At 42.3% G+C, this 24,384-nt stretch overlaps 1 protein-coding gene across 1 annotated transcript; it reads right to left on the reverse strand.

The window, feature by feature from the left end:
- Positions 1-4,427: 4,427 nt before the first annotated feature.
- LOC135571106 (NLR family CARD domain-containing protein 3-like) lies at positions 4,428-13,622 on the reverse strand. Its single transcript, XM_065016913.1, has 7 exons — positions 12,092-13,622; positions 11,734-11,818; positions 11,376-11,604; positions 9,196-11,005; positions 8,738-8,911; positions 4,688-4,861; positions 4,428-4,485 (listed from the first exon to the last, which is right to left on the reverse strand). The coding sequence occupies exons 1-7, from the start codon at positions 12,157-12,159 to the stop codon at positions 4,428-4,430; spliced, it is 2,598 nt and encodes an 865-aa protein (XP_064872985.1). The 5' UTR covers positions 12,160-13,622.
- Between the last annotated feature and the right edge of the window lie 10,762 nt (positions 13,623-24,384).

The raw sequence follows: 24,384 nt of genomic DNA on the forward strand, positions 1-24,384 counted from the left end.
TGTCCAAGGTGTGTGTGTGTGTGTCCAGAGTGTGTGTGTGTGTCCAGAGTGTGTGTGTGTGTGTCCAGAGTGTGTGTGTGTGTGTCCAGAGTGTGTGTGTGTGTGTCCAGAATGTGTGTGTGTGTAGAAAGTGTGTGTCCAGTGTGCGTGTGTGTGTGTCCAGTGTGTGTGTGTGTGTGCCCAGAGTGTGTGTGTGCCCAGAGTGTGTGTGTCCAGTGTGCGTGTGTGTGTTTGTGTGTGTGTGTGTGTGTGTGTATTTGTCCAGTGTGTGTGTGTATTTGTCCAGTGTGTGTTTGTCCAGTGTGTGTGTGTGTGTCCAGTGTGTGTGTGTGTGTCCTGTGTGTGTGTTTGTGTGTGTGTATTTGTCCAGTGTGTGTTTGTCCAGTGTGTGTGTGTATTTGTCCAGTGTCTGTTTGTTCAGTGTGTGTGTGTGTCCAGTGTGTGTGTGTGTGTATTTGTCCAGTTTGTGTGTGTGTGTGTGTATTTGTCCAGTGTGTGTGTGTGTGTCCTGTGTGTGTGTTTGTGTGTGTGTGTGTTTGTCCAGAGTGTGTGTGTCCAGAGTGTGTGTGTGTGTCCAGTGTGTGTGTGTCCAGAGTGTGTGTGTGTCCAGAGTGTGTGTGTGTGTGTCCAGAGTATGTGTGTGTGTGTCCAGTGTGTGTGTGTCCAGTGTGTGTGTGTGTCCAGTGTGTGTGTGTCCAGAGTGTGTGTGTGTGTCCAGTGTGTGTGTGTGTGTGTGTGTGTCCAGAGTGTGTGTGTGTGTGTGTGTCAGAGTGTGTGTGTGTGTGTGTCCAGAGTGTGTGTGTGTGTGTCCAGAGTGTGTGTGTGTGTGTCCAGAGTGTGTGTGTGTGTGTCCAGAGTGTGTGTGTGTGTGTCCAGAGTGTGTGTGTGTGTGTGTGTGTGTCCAGTGTGTGTGTGTGTGTCCAGTGTGTGTGTGTGTGTGCCAGAGTGTGTGTGTGTCCAGAGTGTGTGTGTCCAGTGTGCGTGTTTGTGTGTGTTTGTGTGTGTGTGTGTATTTGTCCAGTGTGTGTGTGTATTTGTCCATTTGTCCAGTGTGTGTGTGTAGTCCAGTGTGTGTGTGTGTGTGTGTCCAGTGTGTGTGTGTGTGTCCAGTGTGTGTCCAGTGTGTGTGTCCTGTGTGTGTGTCCTGTGTGTGTGTTTGTCCAGTGTGTGTGTCCAGTGTGTGTGTGTGTGTTGTCCAGTGTGTGTGTGTGTGTGTCAGTGTGTGTGTGTGTTTGTGTGTCCAGTGTGTGTGTGTGTCCAGTGTGTGTGTTTGTGTCCAGTGTGTGTGTGTGTGTGTGTGTGTGTGTCCAGTGTGTGTGTGTGTCCAGTGTGTGTGTGTGTCCAGAGTGTGTGTGTGTATTTGTCAGTTTGTGTCCAGTGTGTGTGTGTATTTGTGTGTGTGTGTGTGTCCAGTGTGTGTTTGTCCAGTGTGTGTGTGTGTCCAGAGTGTGTGTCCATGTGTGTGTGTGTCCAGTGTGTGTGTGTGTGTGTCCAGTGTGTGTGTGTGTGTGTGTGTGTCCAGTGTGTGTGTGTGTGTCCAGTGTGTGTGTGTGTGTGTGTCAGAGTGTGTGTGTGTGTGTCCAGAGTGTGTGTGTGTGTGTCCAGAGTGTGTGTGTGTGTGTCCAGAGTGTGTGTGTGTCCAGTGTGTGTGTGTGTGTCCAGTGTGTGTGTGTGTGTCCAGTGTGTGTGTGTGTGTGTGTCAGTGTGTGTGTGTGTCCAGTGTGTGTGTGTGTGTCCAGTGTGTGTGTGTGTGTCCAGTGTGTGTGTGTCCAGTGTGTGTGTGTGTCCAGTGTGTGTGTGTGTGTCCTGTGTGTGTGTGTGTGTGTGTCCTGTGTGTGTCCTGTGTGTGTGTGTGTGTGTGTCCACTGTGTGTGTGTGTGTGTCCAGTGTGTGTTTGTCCAGTGTGTGTGTGTGTCCAGTGTGTGGGTGTGTGTGTGTCCAGTGTGTGTGTGTTCCAGTGTGTGTGTGTGTCCTGTGTGTGTGTGTCCTGTGTGTGTGTGTGTCCAGTGTGTGTGTGTGTCCAGTGTGTGTGTGTGTCCAGTGTGTGTGTGTGTGTCCTGTGTGTGTGTTTGTGTGTGTGTGTGTTTGTCCAGTGTGTGTGTCCAGAGTGTGTGTGTGTGTGTCCAGAGTGTGTGTCCAGAGTGTGTGTGTGTGTGTCCAGAGTGTGTGTGTGTGTGTCCAAGGTGTGTGTGTGTGTGTCCAGAGTGTGTGTGTGTGTCCAGAGTGTGTGTGTGTGTGTCCAGAGTGTGTGTGTGTGTGTCCAGAGTGTGTGTGTGTGTGTCCAGTGTGTGTGTGTGTAGAAAGTGTGTGTCCAGTGTGCGTGTGTGTGTGTCCAGTGTGTGTGTGTGTGTGCCCAGAGTGTGTGTGTGCCCAGAGTGTGTGTGTCCAGTGTGCGTGTGTGTGTTTGTGTGTGTGTGTGTGTGTGTGTATTTGTCCAGTGTGTGTGTGTGTCCATTTGTGTGTGTGTTTGTCCAGTGTGTGTGTGTGTGTGTGTGTGTGTGTGTGTCCTGTGTGTGTGTTTGTGTGTGTGTGTTTGTCCAGTGTGTGTTTGTCCAGTGTGTGTGTGTATTTGTCCAGTGTCTGTTTGTTCCAGTGTGTGTGTGTGTCCAGTGTGTGTGTGTGTGTATTTGTCCAGTTTGTGTGTGTGTGTGTGTATTTGTCCAGTGTGTGTGTGTGTGTCCTGTGTGTGTGTTTGTGTGTGTGTGTGTGTTGTCCAGAGTGTGTGTGTCCAGAGTGTGTGTGTGTGTGTCCAGAGTGTGTCCAGTGTGTGTGTGTGTGTCCAGAGTATGTGTGTGTGTGTCCAGAGAGTGTGTGTGTATGTGTGTCCAGAGTGTGTGTGTGTGTGTGTCCAGAGTGTGTGTGTGTGTGTGTCCAGAGTGTGTGTGTGTGTGTCCAGAGTGTGTGTGTGTGTGTCCAGAGTGTGTGTGTGTGTGTCCAGAGTATGTGTGTGTGTGTCCAGAGTGTGTGTGTGTCCAGTCTGTGTGTGTCCAGAGTGTATGTGTCCAGAGTGTGTGTCCAGTGTGTGTGTGTGTCCTGTGTGTGTGTGTGTGTCCTGTCTGTGTGTGTGTGTCCAGTGTGTGTGTGTGTGTCCAGTGTGTCCAGAGTGTGTGTGTCCAGTGTGTGTGTGTCCAGTGTGTGTGTGTGTCCTGTGTGTGTGTGTGTGTGTCCTGTGTGTGTGTGTGTGTCCTGTGTGTGTGTGTGTGTGTCCACTGTGTGTGTGTGTGTGTGTATTTGTCCAGTGTGTGTTTGTCCAGTGTGTGTGTGTGTCCAGTGTGTGGGTGTGTGTGTGTCCAGTGTGTGTGTGTTCAGTGTGTGTGTGTGTCCTGTGTGTGTGTGTGTCCTGTGTGTGTGTGTGTGTCCTGTGTGTGTGTGTGTCCTGTGTGTGTGTGACCACTGCGAGTGTGTGTGTGTATTTGTCCAGTGTGTGTTTGTCCAGTGTGTGTGTGTCCAGAGTGTGTGTTTGTCCAGTGTGTGTGTGTTTGTCCAGTGTGTGTGTGTATTTGTATCACTGATTATTATTATTTCAGGGACGCTGAGTCACCATCACCCCAAACCCAAAACCCTGGATAGAGGGGCTCAGTGAATGTGGAGGTGAATGTGATCAGGTGGGTCAGTGTGTCAGAGGAGGCTCTATAGAAGGACAGAGTGCCGGCTGGCCAGTCCAGATACACTCCTACTCTGTGGGAGCTGGAGGAGGGGACGTCTATGGTAGTGGGATTACTATTGTGCCTGGCATAGTAACTGTTGACAGAGCAGAACAGACTCCAGGACTTGTCATTGTATCCAAGCCAACAGTCATTAACCCCTTCCTCTCCTGTTGATTCCTTTATATGTCACTCCTATAACAGTCCTCCCTCTCCCACTCCACTCTACCTCCCAGTAACAGCGCCCAGTCAGACCCTCTCTACACAGCACCTGTCCACAGCCCTCAAATCTCTCTGGGTGATCAGGATACGGCTGCTCCTCTGTCCAACATGTCACCTTTCTGTTCTCCTCAGACAGAGAGAGGTGTCTGTTTACTGTGTTTGGGTCCAGTGTGAGATCACAGACATCTGATGGATGAAACCAGACACAATATTAGAAATCATCATCATTCACATTAGAATGTTAACTCACTTTTCACTAATTCATTTAATGTAGATGTTTCTAGGTATCAAAAGGAGAAGTTAAGGTAACTTGAGACTTGTTGAATGATCATATGTTATACTGTATGGTAATATAAAACACACTTATTCCCATTAATTACACACACACACACACACAAAGCACACACACACACACAAAGCAATTCTTTGTAATCTTTGGTGTCCCTGATTTCTGCTTCTGTAGAACTACAGCTGATATTTAATATGACCAAGTCAGTAATGATGGTGGTCTTTGACTTAACTTGAATTAAGACTTATTCTTAGTCATATTCTTCACAGCAGTCAACACTCACATTTTCTAAGTCCTGGTTTCATTCTGTTCTCTCCACCATGTTCCACACTGTAGCGGTAAGCAGAAGAACAGACAGTCATTGAGGGATACACCTGAACTCTCTCACACACACACACACACACACACACACACACACACACACACACACACAGCATATAACTTGTCCAAGTGGTGGTCAGAATGTTTGTCTTAACCAGCCCGATAAGTCCAACATGTCTGATATGAACATTGACATAAACCCTCTACATACTTGAGTTTCTCCAGTCTGCAGTGTGGATCCTCCAGTCCAGCAGAGAGCAGTCTGACTCCTGAGTCTCCTGGGTGATTGTAGCTCAGGTCCAGCTCTCTCAGGTGTGAGGGGTTTGACCTCAGAGCTGAGACCAGAGAAGCACAGCCTTCCTCTGTGACTAGACAGCCTGACAGCCTGCAAAGAGTCAAATCATATTAAAATCACACTGATATTCTTTGGTGGTGAAAATAGTGGCAGTATATTGTTTTCAACATATTCAGATATATCAGTGTCCTGAAACCTTCCATATCTATTCATAAAATAGTGTATCATCATAAAAAATAACAAATGATCAAAGTATTGCCTGCAGATAGAAACATTATAGTACAAATATTTGAGTTGAAATATTATAGTAGACTGACCAGACCAGTTTAAAAATCAGTATCAGTCAGAAGACAGACAGTGAGGTATCAGATTTAGATTGTATTGAGTATACAGTCCACACCATATCTATTTAGACAGTGAGGTATCAGATTTAGATTGTATTGAGTATACAGTCCACACCATATCTATTTAGACAGTGAGGTATCAGATTTAGATTGTATTGAGTATACAGTCCACACCATATCTATTTAGACAGTGAGGTATCAGATTTAGATTGTATTGAGTATACAGTCCACACCATATCTATTTAGACAGTGAGGTATCAGATTTAGATTGTATTGAGTATACAGTCCACACCATATCTATTTAGACAGTGAGGTATCAGATTTAGATTGTATTGAGTATACAGTCCACACCATATCTATTTAGACAGTGAGGAATCAGATTTAGATTGTATTGAGTATACAGTCCACAATATATATTATACTGACCTCAAACACATCCAAAATATTATCACTTTTTCAAATGGGAGAACTAGATACATAAAGTGCTTTCATTTATAAACAGTAAAATATATATGTATGAAAATACCTTTAAATAAAAGGTGACATTCTGTACTGTCTCCCAATTTGAAACATTCTGTCTCAAATCCAAAATGCTGGAGCACCAAATGTAAAACTGTAAGCTTCACTGTCCAAACACATATGGTGTGGACTATGTGTGTCTGGTAAACACATGTGGATCTGGTGAACAGTTATCACTTGTTGACCAACTACAGGAATACTGACCTCAGAGTCTCCAGTTTACAGTGGGGATTCCCCAGTCCAGCAGAGAGCAGCTTCACTCCTGAATCCTTCAGGTCATTGTTACTCAGATCCAGCTCTCTCAGGTGTGAGGGGTTTGAACTGAGAACTGAGGCCAACACTTTACAGGATGTGTCTGTGAGTTTACAGACAGTGAGTCTGAAACACAGAAGAAATACAATGACAGACAGGATGTATTAAAATATTTCGCTTAGCTTTCCCTGCTTACACTGTAACCTGTGCACAAATAACGTGTTGGGTTTAGCCTCAGACCAGAGAGGCCTAGAAATGACACATTTTCCAAGTATTGCTTGTAGATAGAAAGATGCATATTAACAAATATTTGAGTAGACTGACCAGACCAGTTTAAAAATCAGTATCAGTCAGAAGACAGACAGTCAGGAATCAGATTTAGATTGTATTGAGTATACAGTCCACACCATATCTATTTAGACAGTGAGGTATCAGATTTAGATTGTATTGAGTATACAGTCCACACCATATCTATTTAGACAGTGAGGTATCAGATGTAGATTGTATTGAGTATACAGTCCACACCATATCTATTTAGACAGTGAGGTATCAGATTTAGATTGTATTGAGTATACAGTCCACACCATATCTATTTAGACAGTGAGGTATCAGATTTAGATTGTATTGAGTATACAGTCCACACCATATCTATTTAGACAGTGAGGTATCAGATTTAGATTGTATTGAGTATACAGTCCACACCATATCTATTTAGACAGTGAGGTATCAGATTTAGATTGTATTGAGTATACAGTCTACACCATATCTATTTAGACAGTGAGGTATCAGATTTAGATTGTATTGAGTATACAGTCCACAATATATATTATACTGACCTCAAACACATCCAAAATATTATCACTTTTTCAAATGGGAGAACTAGATACATAAAGTGCTTTCATTTATAAACAGTAAAATAAATATGTATGAAAATACCTTTAAATAAAAGGTGACATTCTGTACTGTCTCCCAATTTGAAACATTCTGTCTCAAATCCAAAATGCTGGAGCAGAGCACCACATTTAAAACTGTAAGCTTCACTGTCCAAACACATATGGTGTGGACTGTGTGTGTCTGGTAAACACATGTGGATCTGGTGAACAGTTATCACTTGTTGACCAACTACAGGAATACTGACCTCAGAGTCTCCAGTTTACAGTGGGGATTCCCCAGTCCAGCAGAGAGCAGCTTCACTCCTGAATCCTTCAGGTCATTGTTACTCAGATCCAGCTCTCTCAGGTGTGAGGGGTTTGAACTGAGAACTGAGGCCAACACTTTACAGGATGTGTCTGTGAGTTTACAGACAGTGAGTCTGAAACACAGAAGAAATACAATGACAGACAGGTTATATTAAAATATTTCATTAGCTTTCCCTGCTTACACTGTAACCTGTGCACAAATAATGTGTTGGGGCTGACCAGACAGCCTGCACCAATAACAGAGGTACTGTAAATAAATGTGTCTCTATACTCCAGCATTTTGGATTTCAGATCAAATGTTTCATATGAGGTGACAGTATATAATGTCACCTTTTATTTGAGGAATTTTAATACATTTCTGTTTCAACGTTTAGAAAAATTAAATTAATTTAATGTATCTAGTCCCCCTTTTGAAGAAGTCATAACTATTCTGACACTTAAAGTGATTAGACAAAAGTTTATCTGGTCCCATATTCCTCGAACACAATGAGACATCAAGCCTGTGACTTGACTGAGAAAGATCATGAATGAATCATGAATAATAATGAGTGAAAAGTTAAAGAGGCTACAACAAAACATGCTAACCTCTCACCATTACCAATAACAGAGGCTACAACAAAACATGCTAACCTCTCACCATTACCAATAACAGAGGCTACAACAAAACATGCTAACCTCTCACCATTACCAATAACAGAGGCTACAACAAAACATGCTAACCTCTCACCATTACCAATAACAGAGACTACAACAAAACATGCTAACCTCTCACCATTACCAATAACAGAGGCTACAACAAAACATGCTAACCTCTCACCATTACCAATAACAGAGACTACAACAAAACATGCTAACCTCTCACCATTACCAATAACAGAGGCTACAACAAAACATGCTAACCTCTCACCATTACCAATAACAGAGGCTACAACAAAACATGCTAACCTCTCACCATTACCAATAACAGAGGCTACAACAAAACATACTAACCTCTCACCATTACCAATAACAGAGGCTACAACAAAACATACTAACCTCTCACCATTACCAATAACAGAGGCTACAACAAAACATACTAACCTCTCACCATTACCAATAACAGAGGCTACAACAAAACATGCTAACCTCTCACCATTACCAATAACAGAGGCTACAACAAAACATGCTAACCTCTCACCATTACCAATAACAGAGGCTACAACAAAACATGCTAACCTCTCACCATTACCAATAACAGAGGCTAACCTCTCTGATCTTTGTACCTCAGTAACTTTCTCATTCATCATTATTCTCTATTCATTCATGATTATTCATCATCATAGTAGCATCCACATGAATGTAGAAGTGTTCAGAAACATCTTCTATTCTTACTGACAATACAAGTGAAGTGACTCCAAAATGACAGGACATTATTCACCATTCAGTTTCTATTAGGAAAACATCTAAAACACAACCAAGACAAACTGCAAATTAATTCAACAAGTTAGTAGAATCACAAGCTTGATGTAATCACTGCAGGCATGGAATATGGGACCAAATACTAAACTTATGACTACTTTAATACACTATAAGTGAATATAACCGAATAATTACGACTTTTCAAATGGGAGAACTACATACATAAAAGTGCTTTCATATCTGATAATACTGACCTCAGAGTCTCCAGTTTACAGTGGGGATTCCCCAGTCCAGCAGAGAGCAGCTTCACTCCTGAATCCTTCAGGTCATTGTTACTCAGATCCAGCTCTCTCAGGTGTGAGGGGTTTGACCTCAGAGCTGAGACCAGAGAAGCACAGCCTTCCTCTGTGACTCCACAGCCTGACAGCCTGACAAAGAGATCATCATGACTTCACAAACACACTGTTAATTTAACACCAGTAGTGTAGAAGGACAATGGTAGATGCATTTGGTTTATTCTCTCAAACAACATATAGATTCATCTTCCGTCTCCTAGAATTGTATGGTCATATTGTTATACTAATGTAAAAATCAATGCATTGATTCAATATGTTTTTCAATATAATATTATACACATATTATATTACACATTTTCCTCAGCTTAATATTTCTTCCTGATGATTAGTTCTTAAATGTCATTTTATTTACTCACAGAGCAGCTCTGGAGGCTTTGACCACTGGCAGCAGCCTCAGAAGACCTTCCTCTGATCTGGAGTATTTCTTCAGATCAAACACATCCAGCTCCTTTTCTGAAGTCAGCAACACAAAGACCAGAGCTGACCACTGTGCAGGTGACAGTTTAGCTTCTGAGAGAATTCCTGATCTTAGGTATCTTTGGATCTCCTTCATTAGAGAATGGTCATTCAGTTCATTCAGACAGTGGAACAGATTGATGCTCCTCTCTGGAGAGGAATTCTCCCTGATCTTCTCCTTGATGTACTTGACTGTTTCTTCATGGCTCTGTGAGCTGTTTCTTGTCTTTGTCAGTAGACCTCGTAAGTGCTTCTGATTGGACTCCAGTGAGAGGCCCAGAAGGAAGCGGAGGAAAAGGTCCAGGTTTCCCGTCTCACTTTGTAAGGCTTTATCCACAGCACTCTTGTAGAAAGTAACTTCAGTAACTTTAGGCTTCTCTCTGAAGAGCGACGAAAAGTATCTGAACATTGTTTGCAGTTCATCCATGAGATTCTCATTGTTGTTGATGAATGAGAGGAACACATATACAGCAGCCAGAAACTCCTGAATGCTCAGATGAACAAAGCAGTACACCTTGTCCTGGTACAGCCCACATTCCTCTTTAAAGAGCTGTGTGCACAATCCTGAGTACACTGAGGCTTCATTGACATCAATGCCAGCCTCTTTCAGGTCTTCTTCATAGAAAATCAGATTGCCATTCACAAGCTGTTGAAAAGCCAGTTTTCCCAGTGACAGAATGCTCTCTTTATTCCAGTGTGGACCTGTCTCTTCTTTCCCAAGATACTTTTCATTCTTCTGTTTGGTATGAAACTCCACAAGGTGTGTGTACATCTCAGTCAGAGTCTTGGGCATCTCTTCTCTCTTATGTTTCAACAGCATGTGTTCAAGGACTGTTGCAGAAATCCAACAGAAGACTGGAATGTGGCACATGATGTGGAGGCTCCTTGATGTCTTTATGTGTGAGATGATTCTGCTGGCCAGGTCCTCATCACTGAATCTCTTCCTGAAGTACTCCTCCTTCTGTGGGTCATTGAACCCTCGTACCTCTGTCACCTGGTCAACACACCCTGAAGGGATCTTATTGGCTGCTGCAGGTCGGGTAGTTATCCAGAGGAGAGCAGAGGGAAGCAGATTTCCCTTGATGAGATTTGTCAGCAGAACATCCACTGAGGTTGACTCTGTGACGTCCCAACAGATCTTGTTCTTCTGGAAGTCTAGGGGCAGTCGGCACTCATCCAGACCATCAAAGATGAACAGAACTTTGTACTTGTTGTAGTTGGAGATTCCTGATTGTTTGGTTTCCATTGAGAAGTGATTAAGAAGTTCAATGAAAGTGTGTTTGTCCTCTTTCATCAAATTCAGCTCCCGAAAAGGGAATGAAAATACAAATTGGACATCCTGATTTGCTTTTCCTTCAGCCCAGTCCAGAATGAACTTCTGCACAGAGACTGTTTTTCCAATGCCAGCGACTCCCTTTGTCAGCACAGTTCTGATAGGTTTGTCTTGTCCAGTTAAGGGTTTGAAGATGTCGTTACATTTGATTGCAGTCTCTGGTCTTGCTTGTTTCCTGGTTGTTGTCTCAATCTGTCTCAGCTCATGTTCATTATTGACCTCTCCTGTTCCACCCTCTGTGATGTAGAGCTCTGTGTAGATCTTATTGAGAAGTGTTGGGTTTCCTTGTTTAGCGATCCCCTCAAATACACATTGAAACTTCTTCTTTAGATTAGATTTGAGTTCACGTTGGCAAATCACAGCGAGCTCATCTGAATCTAGAAATAACACAGAGGATATTAATATTACGTCTGTTTTAATGTCTACAGTATTGTAGGACTGTTATAAAGTTTTAAATTACAATAATGTATTCTCTAAACTGACTGTATAAATGTGTAAATGTTTTCATAATGCATTACAGACTGGTGTGACTGATTATATTATTATTGGTATTATTGATGGTATTATTAATGTTCTCTCTCTAAATGAATCACCACAACACATCCCTGCTGCTACTTGATGAGGTCACTAGGTGTTGTGTTAAGGCTGCTACAATATCATTGAGTTACACAGCTACTTTAGCTGTACTTTAGCTACAGCTTTTAAATGTTATAAAACACCATTCAACATGAGGCAGACAGATCTTACATTTCTCCAGTGTGTCAGCAAGCTCCTTCTGGTTCATTTTCCTCAGGATGTGCAGTGTGATCTTCAGAGCCCCCTCTCTGGCACTGCTCTCCTGCTTCTCATCTTCAGCATCCACCACTTCCTTATCCTGCTTCTGACTCTCAAAGCCTTCTGGGAGTTCTGGACTAAGAATCCTCTTGAACATCTTCAGCTCGTTCTTCACAAATGTCATAATTTTCTCTTCAAGCAACTGAAATAAATAAAGTAAATAAGTTAAGCAAGAGAATAAATGCTTTCTCATTAACACATTAATGAATGATTGACAGATCAACTTTACTTGAGGTAAACAAAAACAAATGTACATAACAGGACCACATACACTGAATATGGAGGCCAGGTCTGTTTGATGACTCTGGGAAGACTGACCACTGAGAATCTCTGACTCTGATCTCTCCTGTTGGTTTCTGTGGACAAAACATGAGATTACATCTCCTCATCCAGGAGTACACACACACACACACACACACACACACACACACACACACACACACACACACACACACACACACACAGGAGGGAATGTTGTGTTTGTTTAATTGTTTTAGGACTATGAGAATGGACAAAATGATTAGCCTATGGATTATGAAAACAACAACAATAAATGGGAAAATGGGAGGAGAAATGACTAGAGACAGTGTTGTTTAACTCACTGACCAGGACCCATGAGTTCTTCTTACCTTTGTTCAGTAGAAAAGTCTCCCTCTCTAAACACTATAGGTTGATCCATAGACTTATCACTCTTCATAGACACACAGCTGGGTACAGGGGAGGCTGGTCTCTTCTGCTTGATTGGACTTCAACACAACAGATACAAACATTACATCTCTCATCTACTCTGAGCTCAGATGGGGAAACATAAGAAGAGTTTCACAAATAGAACTGACTTCTAGACGCTCGTTGCAGCGCGCGAGCAGTGTGTCATTTTTAATGAGATTAATTTATCGTCGCGAGCGTTGTAGTCAGTCTGTCAGCCCCGCTAAAAGGCTGGTGTCGTTACTCTGCCTCTCCGGGGGCATGTTGAGGTACATTTACTAACCGGGAGGGTTTGAATGATGTGATTTATTGGAGGGCTGGAAGACGCACTCTCGAGGTTATTTACTCACAATATCAGATATTAAGATGATTTTTATAATGAATGTATACTGAGGTTGAGGTTCTGACTAGTGATTATTTACCCGGGGTTCAATACCTGCTATTGAGGCGCCCTGAAAATAATATTCAAAAGTTTGGTCCTTGGACACAGAGGTTTAAACACTAAAGTTACCGTCCATCTAGTGAAGAGAGGAGAACCGGACAGAGGTAGCCAGCATCCGTCAACGAGAGAGGGAGAAGCCTCACCGGGATTTAACAGGTGGAAGAAACAACCGGGGAGCCGGTGATGATGTAGTGGTAGCTATGGTAACTAGGATGCTGCTGGTTGAGTAGCTAGCTAGATTACCGAGCTGTACCGACTAGCTAGAATAACTAGGATGCTGCTGGTAGAGTAGCTAGCTAGCTTACCGAGCTGTACCGACTAGCTAGGATAACTAGGATGCTGCTGGTTAGTTAGCAGGTCGTTCGTCTGTCCCTCGTCTCGATGATGAATCCGGTGAAACACAAATTGAAACAAGTATAGAGAGTGAAAAGGATCTGGCTACACTCATACTGTCCCTGACCGTAAAGAAAAAAGCAAATTGAACAGTAAACTTCGGTGTCTCAACACTGTAACAAACACCGTCGTTATTCCCCAAGTTCACCTCAGTCCACTCTGCGCGTAACCGGACAATATCCTTGGCGCCACACCGAACGTGGACGCGGACAGTTCTGTACGGGGACGCGGACGGTTCTGTACGGGGACGCGGACGGTTCTGTACGGGGACGCGGACAGTTCCAGAACGCGGACATGAGCAGTGCAACACAATCAACTGAACCCAGTCTTTACAGTGGGTTACATTAGTAATATGAATGATTTATTATTATGTAAAACAAACATTCTATGTTTTTTTATAACAATATTTTGAGATCTGGGTCCATATCCACAAAGTGTCTCAGAGGAGAAAATTGGTCGTATAAGTGCTGAGAATAAAGACATTTTACACTTATGGGTATAAATTAAAACTATTTATGAAGTCTCTAGTCCCACCTAGTTGGCAGAAATTTATGACACCTCGTGAGCTGTCCTAAGTAGTTATGAGTTAACAGCAGGTGTCCTAAGTAGTTAAGAGTTAACAGCAGGTGTCCTAAGTAGTTATGAGTTAACAGCAGGTGTCCTAAGTAGTTAAGAGTTAACAGCAGCTGTCCTAAGTAGTTAAGAGTTAACAGCAGGTGTCCTAAGTAGTTAAGAGTTAACAGCAGGTGTCCTAAGTAGTTAAGAGTTAACAGCAGGTGTCCTAAGTAGTTAAGAGTTAACAGCAGCTGTCCTAAGTAGTTAAGAATTAACAGCAGGTGTCCTAAGTAGTTAAGAGTTAACAGCAGGTGTCCTAAGTAGTTAAGAGTTAACAGCAGGTGTCCTAAGTAGTTAAGAGTTAACAGCAGGTGTCTTGATAATACTATAGAATAATGCAGTGAGTCAGTGGTTCCTGAGCCACATGTAATTGTTTTGGAGCAGATAAAAATAATGTTTTGATATTTGATATGATCAATCCATTAATAATATATGTCTTTGGCTTTTGGCAATGATTTATGTGTAATAATTATGTATAACAAGTGATACCATGTATCAGGCTTATTCCCCAAGATTAACTCAGGTTTTCACCCAGTGGCTAAGGAGTTGGACCTGTGGCCTAAAGGTGGCTGGTTTGAATCCATGTGGAAAATGTGCTATTTGCTAACTGCTGGGCTGCATGATGTCATTTATTGACGGGCTGGAAGTCCCACTCTGTCTTTTCTATTCCGAGGTTGTTTATAAACAATATCAGATATTAAGGTGATTTTTATAATGAATGTATACTAAGGTTGAGGTTTTGACTAGTGATTATTTACCTGGGATTCAATACCTGCTATAGTCACTTGTTTTTCTCTCCCAAAAGCAACACAGCCCTAATAGGAGATATACAGCTAACTAAAGTCATGAGACCATTTTAGAAAAGCATGGGACATATAGTCTGTGGTTGCTGCTATTTTATGTCAATCATATTGCTGCTTGTAGACTATAACTGATGCTTCATGGTCCATCATATTGCTGCTTGTAGACTATAACTGATGCTTCATGGTCCATCATATTGCTGCTTGTAGACTATAACTGATGCTTCATGGTCCATCATATTGCTGCTTGTAGACTATAACTGATGCTTCATGGTCCATCATATTGCTGCTTGTAGACTATAACTGATGCTTCATGGTCCATCATATTGCTGCTTGTAGACTATAACTGATGCTTCATGGTCCATCATATTGCTGCTTGTAGACTATAACTGATGCTTCATGGTCCATCATATTGCTGCTTGTAGACTATATAACTGATGCTTCATGGTCCATCATATTGCTGCCATTGTAGTAGCCTATAACTGATGCTTCATGGTCCATCATATTGCTGCTTGTAGACTATAACTGATGCTTCATGGTCCATCATATTGCTGCTTGTAGACTATAACTGATGCTTCATGGTCCATCATATTGCTGCTTGTAGCCTATAACTGATGCTTCATGGTCACATGCTGCTTGTAGCCTATAACTGATGCTTCATGGTCACATGCTGCTTGTAGCCTATAACTGATGCTTCATGGTCCATCATATTGCTGCTTGTAGCCTATAACTGATGCTTCATGGTCCATCATATTGCTGCTTGTAGCCTATAACTGATGCTTCATGGTCCATCATATTGCTGCTTGTAGCCTATAACTGATGCTTCATGGTCCATCATATTGCTGCTTGTAGACTATAACTGATGCTTCATGGTCCATCATATTGCTGCTTGTAGACTATAACTGATGCTTCATGGTCCATCATATTGCTGCTTGTAGCCTATAACTGATGCTTCATGGTCCATCATATTGCTGCTTGTAGCCTATAACTGATGCTTCATGGTCCATCATATTGCTGCTTGTAGTCTATAACTGATGCTTCATGGTCTATTGCTGCTTGTAGCCTATAACTGATGCTTCATGGTCCATCATATTGCTGCTTGTAGCCTATAACTGATGCTTCATGTGTTCATATGCTTCCACCTATTGGACATTTTGCAATTAAAAGTTATTAATTCACATACAGACGTTGGTGGGGCAGCTGAGAAATAAAGTGTATTTTTCTGGTTAATTCCTTAGATCTCTAACCTGCCCCATCTTTCCCAAGCCAATTACTGGACTTTCACATAGAAGTTACTTGGTCACACAGTTCAAACCACATTTGAAAAATAAAACAGATGTGTCTTGTTGATCAAGTGTTCTGCTTTGAAATAATAAATATAATAAAATAACAAAACAAAAACAGCAAGATGCTGAGACAGGTTTTGATTAACAAAATAATCAGTGCTATTTAGTACCATAGTGGTATTTACTAACATAATATTATTACTAAAACAGTTTCTAAAATAATTTGGGTTAATGTTAATGCTAAAATAGGTCATACGTAGGGTTAGATGCTGATGTAAAAAGGGCTTTATAAAATAAAACAGTATGGGCTGTGGCCTTCTCTGGGTAACACGTATGGTTAGGGATTAAGGATAAAATTTATTATAGAGTTTCTGTAGAGCTCTTTGTGACATCTGCTGATGTAAAAAGGGCTTTATAAATACATTTGATTGATTGTTAGGTTCAGGGTTTTTAAGGTAAAAAACAGTATGTGTTTATAGGTCTCTTGCTCCTCCCTCTGGCCTTCTGTGGGTATTACATATCTCAATCACGACACCTGCTCGGCTCATAATCTGAGGTAGCAACTGCGTCAGATCTACAAATCAGTGAGCTACACCTTCCATTTGTTTTCTAACTCAGTGAAACTGCGCAGCTTTCACTCAATCCGATGTCCACGAACGAACATTTCGATGCTTATCAAATTACCCAGCAGCCATTTAGAAACAAGTCATCAAAAAAAGTGATGTTTCTTAATTTTAAAAACTTCTTCTGGCTGTTTAAATTGGCCTTATCTTGAAAATGAGGACAGGGACATTCGTTTTAGTTAGGTGGTATACCTTTTTCTGAAAACAAATATGGTTAACCATGACCAGAAACGATTTAAGGTTTAGTATTGTGGGTCACCACAACGTGTATCCAGGCGAACAGTGATCACGCTCACCAACTACCTGTAACCCTGTTGATAATAAGTAACCTGACGTCAGCGTTCAAGGTTAATGCCGGCAGGTGTCAAGCTGCCATTGTGACGCAGAACAATGAGCTGGGAATAGAACGTTCAGAAGGTGACTTGGTTCCACGGAGCTCAATAGAACAAATAGGAGCTGGCAGGGAGAAGAATGACCTAAAATAAGGCCTGTTTTGTAGCGATTACTATATAACATAACATAATATTATGAAACTGGGCTCCATGGCGGATGCAATGAACTAGTTATCAGAAAAAAACATTGTTGTAAATGTCATGTTTCCAGCCTACTTAAGGCGCACCGAAAATAATATTCAAAAGTTTGGTCCTTGGACACAGAAGGGTTAAACACTAAAATTACCGTCCATCTAGTAAAGAGAGGAGGGGTTAAACACTAAAGTTACCGTCCATCTAGTAAAGAGAGGAGGGTTAAACACTAAAGTTACCGTCCATCTAGTGAAGAGAGGAGGGGTTAAACACTAAAGTTACCGTCCATCTAGTGAAGAGAGGAGGGGTTAAACACTAAAGTCCATCTAGTGAAGAGAGGAGGGGTTAAACACTAAAGTTACTGTCCATCTAGTGAAGAGAGGAGGGGTTAAACACTAAAGTCCATCTAGTGAAGAGAGGAGGGGTTAAACACTAAAGTTACCGTCCATCTAGTGAAGAGAGGAGGGGTTAAACACTAAAGTTACCGTCCATCTAGTGAAGAGAGGAGGGGTTAAACACTAAAGTTACCGTCCATCTAGTGAAGAGAGGAGGGGTTAAACACTAAAGTTACCGTCCATCTAGTGAAGAGAGGAGGGGTTAAACACTAAAGTTACTGTCCATCTAGTGAAGAGAGGAGGGGTTAAACACTAAAGTTACCGTCCATCTAGTGAAGAGAGGAGGGGTTAAACACTAAAGTTACCGTCCATCTAGTGAAGAGAGGAGGGTTAAACACTAAAGTTACCGTCCATCTAGTGAAGAGAGGAGGGTTAAACACTAAAGTTACCGTCCATCTAGTGAAGAGAGGAGGGGTTAAACACTAAAGTTACCGTCCATCTATCTAGTGAAGAGAGGAGGGGTTAAACACTAAAGTTACCATCCATCTAGTGAAGAGAGGAGGGGTTAAACACTAAAGTTACCGTCCATCTAGTGAAGAGAGGAGGGGTTAAACACTAAAGTTACCGTCCATCTAGTGAAGAGAGGAGGGGTTAAACACTAAAGTTACCGTGAAGAGAGGAGGGGTTAAACCATCTAGTGAAGAGAGGGGTTAAACACTAAAGGTCCATCTAGTGAAGAGAAAAGGGGTTAAACACTAAAGTTACTGTCCATCTAGTGAAGAGAGGAGGGGTTAAACACTAAAGTTACCGTCCATCTAGTGAAGAGAGGAGGGGTTAAACACTAAAGTTACCGTCCATCTAGTGTAGAGAGGAGGGGTTAAACACTAAAGTTACCGTCCATCTAGTGAAGAGAAAAGGGGTTAAACACTAAAGTTACTGTCCATCTAGTGAAGAGAGGAGGGGTTAAACACTCAAGTTACCGTCCATCTAGTGAAGAGAGGAGGGGTTAAACACTAAAGTTACTGTCCATCTAGTGAAGAGAGGAGGGGTTAAACACTAAAGTTACCGTCCATCTAGTGTAGAGAGGAGGGGTTAAACACTAAAGTTACCGTCCATCTAGTGAAGAGAGGAGGGGTTAAACACTAAAGTTACTGTCCATCTAGTGAAGAGAGGAGGGGTTAAACACTAAAGTTACTGTCCATCTAGTGAAGAGAGGAGGGGTTAAACACTAAAGTCCATCTAGTGAAGAGAGGAGGGGTTAAACACTAAAGTTACTGTCCATCTAGTGAAGAGAGGAGGGGTTAAACACTAAAGTTACCATCTAGTGAAGAGAGGAGGGGTTAAACACTAAAGTTACCATCTAGTGAAGAGAGGAGGGGTTAAACACTAAAGTTACCGTCCATCTAGTGAAGAGAGGAGGGGTTAAACACTAAAGTTACCGTCCATCTAGTGAAGAGAGGAGGGGTTAAACACTAAAGTTACCGTCCATCTAGTGAAGAGAGGGGTTAAACACTAAAGTTACCGTCCATCTAGTGAAGAGAGGAGGGGTTAAACACTAAAGTTACCGTCCATCTAGTGAAGAGAGGAGGGGTTAAACACTAAAGTTACCGTCCATCTAGTGAAGAGAGGAGGGGTTAAACACTAAAGTTACTGTCCATCTAGTGAAGAGAGGAGGGGTTAAACACTAAAGTTACCGTCCATCTAGTGAAGAGAGGAGGGGTTAAACACTAAAGTTACCGTCCATCTAGTGAAGAGAGGAGGGTTAAACACTAAAGTTACCGTCCATCTAGTGAAGAGAGGAGGGGTTAAACACTAAAGTTACCGTCCATCTAGTGAAGAGAGGAGGGTTAAACACTAAAGTTACCGTCCATCTAGTGAAGAGAGGAGGGGTTAAACACTAAAGTTACCGTCCATCTAGTGAAGAGAGGAGGGGTTAAACACTAAAGTTACCGTCCATCTAGTGAAGAGAGGAGGGGTTAAACACTAAAGTTACCGTCCATCTAGTGAAGAGAGGAGGGGTTAAACACTAAAGTTACCGTCCATCTAGTGAAGAGAGGAGGGGTTAAACACTAAAGTTACCGTCCATCTAGTGAAGAGAGGAGGGTTAAACACTAAAGTTACCGTCCATCTAGTGAAGAGAGGAGGGGTTAAACACTAAAGTTACCGTCCATCTAGTGAAGAGAGGAGGGGTTAAACACTAAAGTTACCGTCCATCTAGTGAAGAGAGGAGGGGTTAAACACTAAAGTTACCGTCCATCTAGTGAAGAGAGGAGGGGTTAACACACTAAAGTTACCGTCCATCTAGTGAAGAGAGGAGGGGTTAAACACTAAAGTTACCGTCCATCTAGTGAAGAGAGGAGGGGTTAAACACTAAAGTTACCGTCCATCTAGTGAAGAGAGGAGGGGTTAAACACTAAAGTTACCGTCCATCTAGTGAAGAGAGGAGGGGTTAAACACTAAAGTTACTGTCCATCTAGTGAAGAGAGGAGGGGTTAAACACTAAAGTTACCGTCCATCTAGTGAAGAGAGGAGGGGTTAAACACTAAAGTTACCGTCCATCTAGTGAAGAGGAGGGGTTAAACACTAAAGTTACTGTCCATCTAGTGAAGAGAGGAGGGGTTAAACACTAAAGTTACCGTCCATCTAGTGAAGAGAGGAGGGGTTAAACACTAAAGTTACTGTCCATCTAGTGAAGAGAGGAGGGGTTAAACACTAAAGTTACCGTCCATCTAGTGAAGAGAGGAGGGGTTAAACACTAAAGTTACCGTCCATCTAGTGAAGAGAGGAGGGGTTAAACACTAAAGTTACTGTCCATCTAGTGAAGAGAGGAGGGGTTAAACACTAAAGTTACTGTCCATCTAGTGAAGAGAGGAGGGTTAAACACTAAACATCTAGTGAAGAGAGGAGGGGTTAAACACTAAAGTTACTGTCCATCTAGTGAAGAGAGGAGGGGTTAAACACTAAAGTTACCGTCCATCTAGTGAAGAGAGGAGGGGTTAAACACTAAAGTTACCGTCCATCTAGTGAAGAGAGGAGGGGTTAAACACTAAAGTCCATCTAGTGAAGAGAGGAGGGGTTAAACACTAAAGTTACCGTCCATCTAGTGAAGAGAGGAGGGGTTAAACACTAAAGTTACCGTCCATCTAGTGAAGAGAGGAGGGGTTAAACACTAAAGTTACTGTCCATCTAGTGAAGAGAGGAGGGGTTAAACACTAAAGTTACCGTCCATCTAGTGAAGAGAGGAGGGGTTAAACACTAAAGTTACCGTCCATCTAGTGAAGAGAGGAGGGGTTAAACACTAAAGTTACCATCTAGTCCATCTAGTGAAGAGAGGAGGGGTTAAACACTAAAGTTACTGTCCATCTAGTGAAGAGAGGAGGGGTTAAACACTCAAGTTACCGTCCATCTAGTGAAGAGAGGAGGGGTTAAACACTAAAGTTACTGTCCATCTAGTGAAGAGAGGAGGGGTTAAACACTAAAGTTACCGTCCATCTAGTGTAGAGAGGAGGGGTTAAACACTAAAGTTACCGTCCATCTAGTGAAGAGAGGAGGGGTTAAACACTAAAGTTACTGTCCATCTAGTGAAGAGAGGAGGGGTTAAACACTAAAGTTACTGTCCATCTAGTGAAGAGAGGAGGGGTTAAACACTAAAGTCCATCTAGTGAAGAGAGGAGGGGTTAAACACTAAAGTTACTGTCCATCTAGTGAAGAGAGGAGGGGTTAAACACTAAAGTCCATCTAGTGAAGAGAGGAGGGGTTAAACACTAAAGTCCATCTAGTGAAGAGAGGAGGGGTTAAACACTAAAGTTACCGTCCATCTAGTGAAGAGAGGAGGGGTTAAACACTAAAGTTACCGTCCATCTAGTGAAGAGAGGAGGGGTTAAACACTAAAGAGAGTTAAACACTAAAGTCCATCTAGTGAAGAGAGGAGGGGTTAAACACTAAAGTTACCGTCCATCTAGTGAAGAGAGGAGGGGTTAAACACTAAAGTTACCGTCCATCTAGTGAAGAGAGGAGGGGTTAAACACTAAAGTTACCGTCCATCTAGTGAAGAGAGGAGGGTTAAACACTAAAGTTACTGTCCATCTAGTGAAGAGAGGAGGGGTTAAACACTAAAGTTACCGTCCATCTAGTGAAGAGAGGAGGGGTTAAACACTAAAGTTACCGTCCATCTAGTGAAGAGAGGAGGGTTAAACACTAAAGTTACCGTCCATCTAGTGAAGAGAGGAGGGTTAAACACTAAAGTTACCGTCCATCTAGTGAAGAGAGGAGGGGTTAAACACTAAAGTTACCGTCCATCTAGTGAAGAGAGGAGGGGTTAAACACTAAAGTTACCGTCCATCTAGTGAAGAGAGGAGGGGTTAAACACTAAAGTTACCGTCCATCTAGTGAAGAGAGGAGGGGTTAAACACTAAAGTTACCGTCCATCTAGTGAAGAGAGGAGGGGTTAAACACTAAAGTTACCGTCCATCTAGTGAAGAGAGGAGGGGTTAAACACTAAAGTTACCGTCCATCTAGTGAAGAGAGGAGGGGTTAAACACTAAAGTTACCGTCCATCTAGTGAAGAGAGGAGGGGTTAAACACTAAAGTTACCGTCCATCTAGTGAAGAGAGGAGGGGTTAAACACTAAAGTTACCGTCCATCTAGTGAAGAGAGGAGGGGTTAAACACTAAAGTTACCGTCCATCTAGTGAAGAGAGGAGGGGTTAAACACTAAAGTTACCGTCCATCTAGTGAAGAGAGGAGGGGTTAAACACTAAAGTTACCGTCCATCTAGTGAAGAGAGGAGGGGTTAAACACTAAAGTTACCGTCCATCTAGTGAAGAGAGGAGGGGTTAAACACTAAAGTTACCGTCCATCTAGTGAGAGAGGAGGGGTTAAACACTAAAGTTACCGTCCATCTAGTGAAGAGAAAAGGGGTTAAACACTAAAGTTACTGTCCATCTAGTGAAGAGAGGAGGGGTTAAACACTCAAGTTACCGTCCATCTAGTGAAGAGAGGAGGGGTTAAACACTAAAGTTACCGTCCATCTAGTGAAGAGAGGAGGGGTTAAACACTAAAGTTACCGTCCATCTAGTGAAGAGAAAAGGGGTTAAACACTAAAGTTACTGTCCATCTAGTGAAGAGAGGAGGGGTTAAACACTAAAGTTACCGTCCATCTAGTGAAGAGAGGAGGGGTTAAACACTAAAGTTACTGTCCATCTAGTGAAGAGAGGAGGGGTTAAACACTAAAGTTACCGTCCATCTAGTGTAGAGAGGAGGGGTTAAACACTAAAGTTACCGTCCATCTAGTGAAGAGAGGAGGGGTTAAACACTAAAGTTACTGTCCATCTAGTGAAGAGAGGAGGGGTTAAACCATCTCTAGTGAAGAGAGGAGGGGTTAAACACTAAAGTTACTGTCCATCTAGTGAAGAGAGGAGGGGTTAAACACTAAAGTTACTGTCCATCTAGTGAAGAGAGGAGGGGTTAAACACTAAAGTCCATCTAGTGAAGAGAGGAGGGGTTAAACACTAAAGTTACTGTCCATCTAGTGAAGAGAGGAGGGGTTAAACACTAAAGTCCATCTAGTGAAGAGAGGAGGGGTTAAACACTAAAGTTACCGTCCATCTAGTGAAGAGAGGAGGGGTTAAACACTAAAGTTACCGTCCATCTAGTGAAGAGAGGAGGGGTTAAACACTAAAGTTACCGTCCATCTAGTGAAGAGAGGAGGGGTTAAACACTAAAGTTACCGTCCATCTAGTGAAGAGAGGAGGGGTTAAACACTAAAGTTACCGTCCATCTAGTGAAGAGAGGAGGGTTAAACACTAAATCTAGTTACTGTCCATCTAGTGAAGAGAAAAGGGGTTAAACACTAAAGTTACCGTCCATCTAGTGAAGAGAGTTAAACATCTAAAGTGAAGAGAGGAGGGGTTAAACACTAAAGTTACCGTCCATCTAGTGAAGAGAGGAGGGGTTAAACACTAAAGTTACCGTCCATCTAGTGAAGAGAGGAGGGTTAAACACTAAAGTTACCGTCCATCTAGTGAAGAGAGGAGGGGTTAAACACTAAAGTTACCGTCCATCTAGTGAAGAGAGGAGGGGTTAAACACTAAAGTTACCGTCCATCTAGTGAAGAGAGGAGGGGTTAAACACTAAAGTTACCGTCCATCTAGTGAAGAGAGGAGGGGTTAAACACTAAAGTTACTGTCCATCTAGTGTAGAGAGGAGGGGTTAAACACTAAAGTTACCGTCCATCTAGTGAAGAGAAGGGGTTAAACACTAAAGTTACTGTCCATCTAGTGAAGAGAGGAGGGGTTAAACACTCAAGTTACCGTCCATCTAGTGAAGAGAGGAGGGGTTAAACACTAAAGTTACCGTCCATCTAGTGAAGAGAGGAGGGGTTAAACACTAAAGTTACCGTCCATCTAGTGAAGAGAGGAGGGGTTAAACACTAAAGTTACTGTCCATCTAGTGAAGAGAGGAGGGGTTAAACACTAAAGTTACCGTCCATCTAGTGAAGAGAGGAGGGGTTAAACACTAAAGTTACCGTCCATCTAGTGAAGAGAGGAGGGGTTAAACACTAAAGTTACTGTCCATCTAGTGAAGAGAGGAGGGTTAAACACTAAAGTTACTGTCCATCTAGTGAAGAGAGGAGGGTTAAACACTAAAGTTACCCATCCATAAATCTAGTGAAGAGGAGGGGTTAAACACTAAAGTTACTGTCCATCTAGTGAAGAGAGGAGGGGTTAAACACTAAAGTTACTGTCCATCTAGTGAAGAGAGGAGGGGTTAAACACTAAAGTTACTGTCCATCTAGTGAAGAGAGGAGGGTTAAACACTAAAGTTACTGTCCATCTAGTGAAGAGAGGAGGGGTTAAACACTAAAGTTACTGTCCATCTAGTGAAGAGAGGAGGGGTTAAACACTAAAGTCCATCTAGTGTAGAGAGGAGGAGTTAAACACTAAAGTCCATCTAGTGAAGAGAGGAGGGGTTAAACACTAAAGTTACCGTCCATCTAGTGAAGAGAGGAGGGGTTAAACACTAAAGTTACTGTCCATCTAGTGAAGAGAGGAGGGGTTAAACACTAAAGTTACTGTCCATCTAGTGAAGAGAGGAGGGGTTAAACACTAAAGTTACTGTCCATCTAGTGAAGAGAGGAGGGTTAAACACTAAAGTTACCGTCCATCTAGTGAAGAGAGGAGGGGTTAAACACTAAAGTTA

This window comes from Oncorhynchus nerka, unplaced genomic scaffold, assembly GCF_034236695.1.
Source record: "Oncorhynchus nerka isolate Pitt River unplaced genomic scaffold, Oner_Uvic_2.0 unplaced_scaffold_764, whole genome shotgun sequence".
Classification (NCBI taxonomy): Eukaryota; Metazoa; Chordata; class Actinopteri; order Salmoniformes; family Salmonidae; genus Oncorhynchus; species Oncorhynchus nerka.

Excerpts from the sequence above, each read along its gene's own strand:
- LOC135571106 (XM_065016913.1), bottom strand. The coding sequence starts at position 12,159 with ATGAAGAGTGATAAGTCTATGGATCAACCTATAGTGTTTAGAGAGGGA. Across the intron at positions 11,605-11,733 it reads ACCTGGCCTCCATATTCAGT|TTGCTTGAAGAGAAAATTAT; the intron begins GTATGTGGTCCT and ends TATTTATTTCAG. Across the intron at positions 4,486-4,687 it reads TGCAGACTGGAGAAACTCAA|TGTGGAACATGGTGGAGAGA; the intron begins GTATGTAGAGGG and ends TTACCGCTACAG.